The sequence below is a fragment of the Neurospora tetrasperma genome, assembly GCF_000213175.1.
Source record: "Neurospora tetrasperma FGSC 2508 unplaced genomic scaffold NEUTE1scaffold_5, whole genome shotgun sequence".
Taxonomy (NCBI): Eukaryota; Fungi; Ascomycota; class Sordariomycetes; order Sordariales; family Sordariaceae; genus Neurospora; species Neurospora tetrasperma.
The window spans coordinates 2713622-2720321 of NW_009799103.1; the positions used below are offsets into that span (position 1 = coordinate 2713622).

Consider the following 6700-nt stretch of genomic DNA (forward strand, 5'->3'; position numbering starts at 1 on the left):
CTTGGCCACCAGTTCCAAGTCATCAAAAATGGACAGACTGACCCAGAAGGAGCTCGACTGTCTCCTCGCGCTCCGCGACCTGAAACTTGGTGGCGCCGTTCAGGACGTGGACACAGCTCCGGTGACCAACAACAGCGGTCACACTGGCCAAGGCCCGGAAGTGGTCGAGCCTGTTCCCATCCAAAACAAGGTATGTGATTATTTTTTTCATTCTCATCCATCTTTTCTTTTGCTCATCACTGAGCCCAATTTACTAATTGGTGGGATTTCCTCAGCACGAGGACTTCTACAAAGATATGATCGAAAGTCTGGAGAAAATGGATAAGATAGTGGAGGGCGGCAGATGAGTATAAGCGGAGAGAAGACGAATGGAGATCGATGGTGATGGGTTGCGAAGTTCACGGTTTTTGACCCGACTCATGACATGGGTCTCTCTATCGTACGTGTTACCCTTCTTTTCATTGAACCTATCACGGTCAGTTACTAATCTCATTCTCCAGGTCGCCAAGGAGAACCCAGACTATCGCGTCGTCGCTTACGATGAGCTCTGCCCGAGGTGGCGACTCGAAGTGTACCATTCAAAGCTTCTTTGGGGCTCGGGTCAGTCCAGTCAGTGCCGCGGAGGGAGTCCCGAGGGATCATAAGGACCCCATTGCTCAAGTTGCCGGTGAGTCCGACGAGGACGATAAGAACGAGGAGGAACGTCTCAATGAGATGGTTGGTGCTGAAGCTCCCAAGTAAGTGTTGAGGTGCCTTCCAGTTGTGAGTATCTGGTGTGAACATTGTACTAACAATCAATCCAGCCCGATCACAAACGAGGAGCTGTTGAGGACTCCAGCCACATATGCTCGCTCCTGCTGCGACGGTCGAGGTGTTCTACGAGGTGTTCTACGCAAGGAGGGCGAAGACTGATCCCACTCTTCGAAGGGGGGCGGCTACGTTGTCGAGCCGTTTCCAGATTGTGCGTAGGCCGGCCGCGGCAGTGCCATTCATCAAGAGCGGACACTCATTGCCGCGGTCGGTCCCAGTGCCCCAGGAACTCGCGTGGGAGTCGGCGGCCCATGACAAGTTTCGCATCTGGCAAACTCCAGCGAGCGGTTTCCTCTGTTGCTACACCTCCAGGATCCCAACTGGTTAGCAATGTGCCTGGTTCAGTCCGGTCCGTATTCGTTGTCGAGTCTCGTTTCCAAACTGGGCCGGCCGCGGCTGTGCCATTCATCAAGAATGGACACTCATTGCCGCGGTCGGTCCCAGTGCCCCAGAGAAGAGACAAGGTCCGCCTGCTGACTGAGGAGAGAGTCCGAGGGACGATGAGAACCCAATGCTCGAGTTGCCGATGAACACATGCGGGACGAGTGTGGAATGAATGGGGTTGTGCTGAGCAGCATGGTCTTGCGACGGCTTGCTTGCTCACTAAAGTATTTAAAAAAAAAAAAAAAAAAAAAAAAAAACAAAAAAAAAAAAAAAAAAAAAAAAAACCAGAAAAACAGAAAGAAAGAAGAAAAAAACAAAGAAAAAGGAAAAACCAAAGCCATGCTACTCTCTTGATACCTGCTCCAAGCCGGTAGTCATCAATTTAAAAATGATCGAGTTGGTTGGGTGAAGGGGTTTCATAGACTACGACTACCGACCAAAGACGGGGAATGGGAATGGGCAAGGACTGGAAGCCAGACGAGTGGTCGTAAGAACAACCCGAGCATGAACGATCCAACACCGAGAGCGAGATCTCACTGAAGACGGAGCATCCCAAACCTCAAACGACAGGATTTAGGTAGCAAGACGATGAAGCCCCAGAGTCCGGAAAGTCTAGTGCGTTGCTGCTGCTGCTGCTAATGATGATAATGATGATGATTGGTGGTGGTGATGTTCGCAATCCAGATGCAGTCAGCTTCACTAGCAAAGTCTACCTGCCTAAGAAATGAAATATGCAGTACAGGCATGTCCGCTTGCTTGCATGAGGCAAGCACATGCAGATAGCACTTTCCCTTCTTCCACGCCCGTTCATTTTCCACTGCAGTCCTCCCCCACGTACCTACCTCTACAACGGTAATCACCGCTTCTCACTCTTTCTCTCCGTCGTCCCCGCCTTCCCATTTTCTACCCCCATTGTCCCTGCAGCGTTTTAAATCCTGCAGTTGAAGAGCTCCTTCCCAAAGTTAGGACTGAGTGTCTCGTTACTGCATGTACCTAGCCGAACTCCTGCTTACATCACCGCAGCAGTCAAGATCTTCAATGCTCTACCAGGGCGGGACTCTGGCTAGGGAGATCCGAAAAACCCCTGGGCGTAACTGAACTGAGTAAAACCCCCGATAGAACATAGTTCAAGATAGCGTCATTAAGGGGGCATGGAGTGGATGGCTCATCAAGACGTTTGTTGAGTACATCACCTCCAGACTTGGTTGTGGCAAGGCCAGACATTGATGATTGATTGGTACGGCTTCTTTCTTTTGCGATGTTGCGGCGACTGGTAGCCCGAGCTTGGTAGGTACCTATAGATATCGGCTGCGAGGCCTGTCAGTCGGCCGTCACAGAATGCCTCTACTTATCACGACTGACCTCGTGTGAAGCGGTGGGTGAGTATCTTGAACGTTTGGACCGGACGGAGTTTGTTGGTGAAGGAGCTAAGATCTATGAAGTAGAGCGTCAGATAGGTAGGTATGCTCGCGACAGCCTAGGTACATTCGATGATTGCGGTGATTTTCGAGAGAATGCCTAAGGCTAGGACATAAAGGTAGAGATAACACTCCACGAGCGTGAGCTATGATATATAAAAGACTGCCATTTCTGGATATCTAAAAGGTTGAGTTTTACTCACACTTTCTCACACTTTCTCACAAATGACGGTTATTGCCACTGAAGACGGAATGCTACGTCTCTGCTTGGTACTCAAGGTAGCTTGCGTCCAGATATTTGCCTCCAAGCGAGCAAACAAACGTAGCGAAATCCTCCCATCGCAAAGGCAGGCACACGTCATGGTCCGCAGTGCAGGTACGCAACGCATGTCGGCACTTGAACAAACAACACAAACGTTCCCGACGAAAAAAAAAAAGACGAAAAAGAAAGGTGCCGTTTCCCACACCGGGGTTCGAACCCGGGTCTTTGGAGATTTCAATGTGGATGATTGAAAATCCAATATGCTAAACCTCTGCACTATATGGGAGAGTAGAGTGGCTATTGTTGTTGTTGTTGTTGTTGTTGTTGTTGGAAGGAGGGCAGCAAGTTTGTCCCTATGAGGGGCACATTTTCGTCTCATCTCTGAGCGGGCGCCTTAAGCCTGGGCTCGGAGGAAGCACCGGGAGTCCGCGTAAAGGACGTACGTTCGAGACGCAGTAAACCTTCAGAAGCTGACCAGGACAGGCGTTGCTCTAAGCGTGGAACGCCAGCCTCTTGATCTTGTTCCTCTTCTTGTTTTCCAATCTTGCCCACCAGCTCGTCTCTCCTTTGCGGCTGTACATGTAAGATGGAGGAATGTCTACCGTTCAGGGCGCTTTGAAAGTGAGGCATCCGTCATAGAAAATATACTCCCAAGCTCCGAGGAATTGTGTACAAGAGACTCGAGCTACCATCTGCATATCTTACTGATACGATGCCACGCACATTGCCTCTTGGGAAATTCGCACTTTGAAGATATTGTCACTTGAACGTAGAAGCTATTGACTACTAGCAAGTGACAATTTGCAGACACATCAATATGTAAAGAACCAAAAGATGATAACGAGAAATGTGACCAAAAGCCCTGTAGGTGCCAACGCTAATCGACTCAGAAGGAGACCCTTTTGAACAGGACTATTGTTGCTAACATGGAGTTAGTTTCAAAGAGTAACCGTCTGCGACACTCACACTGTATAGTTCTAGAAATGAGGCTTAAGTCCACGGGCATAGTATGGATGCTACCATGCCCCTTGTCCGTTCTTTGACCAAGATGGAAAAAAAGCAAAGAAAGAAAAGGGAAAACTGAGCGGGACTGGACGGGATCAACAAAAGCGCGCGGGATCTACTGCAAGGACTGGCCGAGCAAGGGGAATGGATAAGGTTAAGCAAGGGGTATGTGAAAGAGGGTATCATCCCGTGGAGGACACTCCCAATGAGTAAAGGAACGGACTGTATGAATGAGGCAAAAGTCGAAAGAGTAGGAGTGGGAATTCAAAATTGTAATCACAACCTGTAGATAGGTATGTGTATCACCCGCAGAACAGCGGTTGGGGAATGAATGGTAGAGTAAGAAACATCCGACGAGCAATTTTTCAACATGCAGTGTATGTCTAAGGCGCATGTGATGGTGAGTATGCACTAGGATTCCACGGTGTGCAGAGCGGGACAGACCTGCTGTAAGTATTTGAACCAGTGAAGCGGATCCCGCCGGTCGGACGGTTCGCGTGGTGTCCTTTGGCAGATACCAGAGAGATGTACGCTAAGAGTTCTTCTCAAGGTCGACGGATCTTCGAGACAGAAAAAAGAAATGTTTGACATGGGAAAGTTGAAAGAAAAGAATATTAGTAGCGGTATGATTGGGCACTGACGATATCACCCAGTCTATAGAATGCTTTAGCCTCACTCCCAACGTTTTGAGCTTGCCAGGCCCCCTTCAGCTACCCAGTCAAAAACGTAAGGACGTGGTTACAAGGCGAGCCTCGTTTAATGACATCGTAGCTGGGCGTTTCGATAGTGATGTAGGTGACCAACTACGTGAAAGATAGCGAGTCGAGCAGGTACGCCCTATATCTGTAGGTCTCGCTCTAAGCGTCTTAGATGGGTGCCAAGCCGTGAAACCGGCGTGACTTTACGCGGCGGTTGATAGCTGACTTTGCGTTTGTAGAGAGAGAACGGACATAACTATGGCCGAACAAGCGCTCAATAGATTATTAGTTCATATAATCTTGGCATGAGGCTTGTCTATTCCCGAAGAGACCGGAAAGCGTCCAACCATAGCCCATCGGGCCGTTCGCAGTCATTGACCGACCGAGACATTCTGCTTATATCTTGTCTCGGAAACCATGTCGGCTCTCGCACCGTGTCGGCACTTACAATCTCAGCTGAAAGGCTTGAAAAAACAAAAATAAGAACGAGCGGGAGGCGTGTAGAAAAGTGTAGCTAGGCGCCAACAAGCTGTGACAGAGCGCCGTATGTCGATATAGGTTGTAGAAAGCAGCATTTTGCAAGACAAAAACCCGCTGTCAAATATCATGAATGTGGGAACGTCAGACACTGGTTTCCAACGGGAGTGCGGGAAGTTGGTAGCAATAACGGTTCGTGAACTACTAGGTCAGTCCGTTTTGAGAAGCCAGGAAAGAGAGTAGGCGCCACGTCCGCGTTCTATCAACTGAAGGAACTTGAGATAGATAGTAAGAGAGACATTCGATAGTAAAAGAGGTCAAGGGAAACTTGCCATTGAACAATCATCAAGAGGCAAGCAAGAGCGAGCGCACTGATTCGAAGCCAGCCAATGGTTAACATGCGTTCATATGCTGACTTGATGGAGACCGTTAAATAGCCAGCAGTGCATACTTTGAAACACACGGATAAGGGAAGCAGGGTGCGTCAAAGAGAATATCCCAACATGTCGCATGTTGTCTCAAATCCTATCCACATTAGAGGTTGAGAGTGTGGGGGGCCGAGTCAGATTTGACACACACATAAGAAGATCGGCCACTAGAACCTCTCATAGTGCTTCCATAATTTGCATTGTACAAAGTTGTACACATCGATATGCTCTTGCTTGGACATTATTCGATTCACTAGTGGCATATGGTGACCATTCAGCCATGCTTCATGCCAAGTGCTTGAGCGCAACCCTCATTCTGCAATATGATGATCTGAAGCTCGATTAAGACTGAGGAGCAAGGTATATTGAGCAGCCATGACGGAAAGGGCGGAAAACAATCTTCAATACCCGATCAAGCGCGAAATGGTTACATACGAACCATCCGTGAGCTGTGGCGCACTAGGGCGCAATGCATGCCGAGCCATTAAGTAGCACAGTTGACGTATTGGGGGTATCTGGGGCTAGCTCATGCGAGATTCCGAATTCTTTAAGATTGACTAGGTGGGAAAAGAAAAAAGAAAGAAAAAAAAGAAAAGGAAAGATGGCTTGAGTCGGTCAAATGCCAGCTCCCACGACAATCATTCACCGTCCATGGGTTCAATGCTCTGCAAACATTGGACTGGAAGAATGGGCATCCAAACGCCTTTCGGGTCATTATCAGGGATCAAACGTGAGGAAAGAGTTGAGAGATCGGTCAAATACGAAAGAAGAAACTCGGGGTGTCTGAGCTGGGCCAGCTGAGAGACTCAAGTCGGGTGTTCTTCTTTTTTTTTTTTCCTCTCCCCTTGAAGCTAGGGAAGATATCGTGAAGTCCCAAATCGCCGAAGCACCTCAGCTGTTATGCCATACCCAGCACTGCAACTGACATGGGCATTATCAAGGTACCGCTACTTTGCCATGTACTTGCCAATGTGCCAAGTGGTTATCGGGGAGATTCGACACAAGCTGTGCCAGGCTGGCGCTTGGGAAACCGGGACCAGTTCCAGTGAGTGATGACTCTTTCGACCCTTCGATGGGTGTGAGGAGAACGTTTGAGTGGAGTAACGGGTATACGGGTTGATGTCAGCTTTGGTCATTCTTGACGCTCCTGTCTTTTATCTTGACGCAGAACAAGAAAAGAGCCTTCGAGAGGAAAGTCAAGTGAGGTTGCGAAAGGGG

The 6700-nt window shown here is 48.9% G+C and overlaps 2 protein-coding genes across 2 annotated transcripts in view; both read left to right on the top strand.

Moving 5' to 3' along the window:
• Positions 1–28: 28 nt before the first annotated feature.
• Positions 29–912, top strand: NEUTE1DRAFT_103065 (uncharacterized protein; the record flags this gene model as incomplete). The annotated part of the gene is made up of 3 exons (XM_009855153.1): positions 29–190; positions 520–737; positions 804–912. 3 exons carry the CDS (start codon positions 29–31, stop codon positions 910–912), a joined length of 489 nt encoding a protein of 162 aa, XP_009853455.1.
• A 5496-nt stretch (positions 913–6408) lies between these two features.
• NEUTE1DRAFT_103066 (uncharacterized protein) overlaps positions 6409–6700 on the top strand; it is a gene marked incomplete at both ends in the record, with an annotated part of 1542 nt that continues 1250 nt past the window's right edge. The window contains 2 exons of the mRNA XM_009855154.1: positions 6409–6527; positions 6651–6682. Of these exons, the coding sequence (XP_009853456.1) occupies positions 6409–6527; positions 6651–6682 (151 nt within the window). The remainder of the gene's footprint in view (positions 6528–6650; positions 6683–6700) is intronic.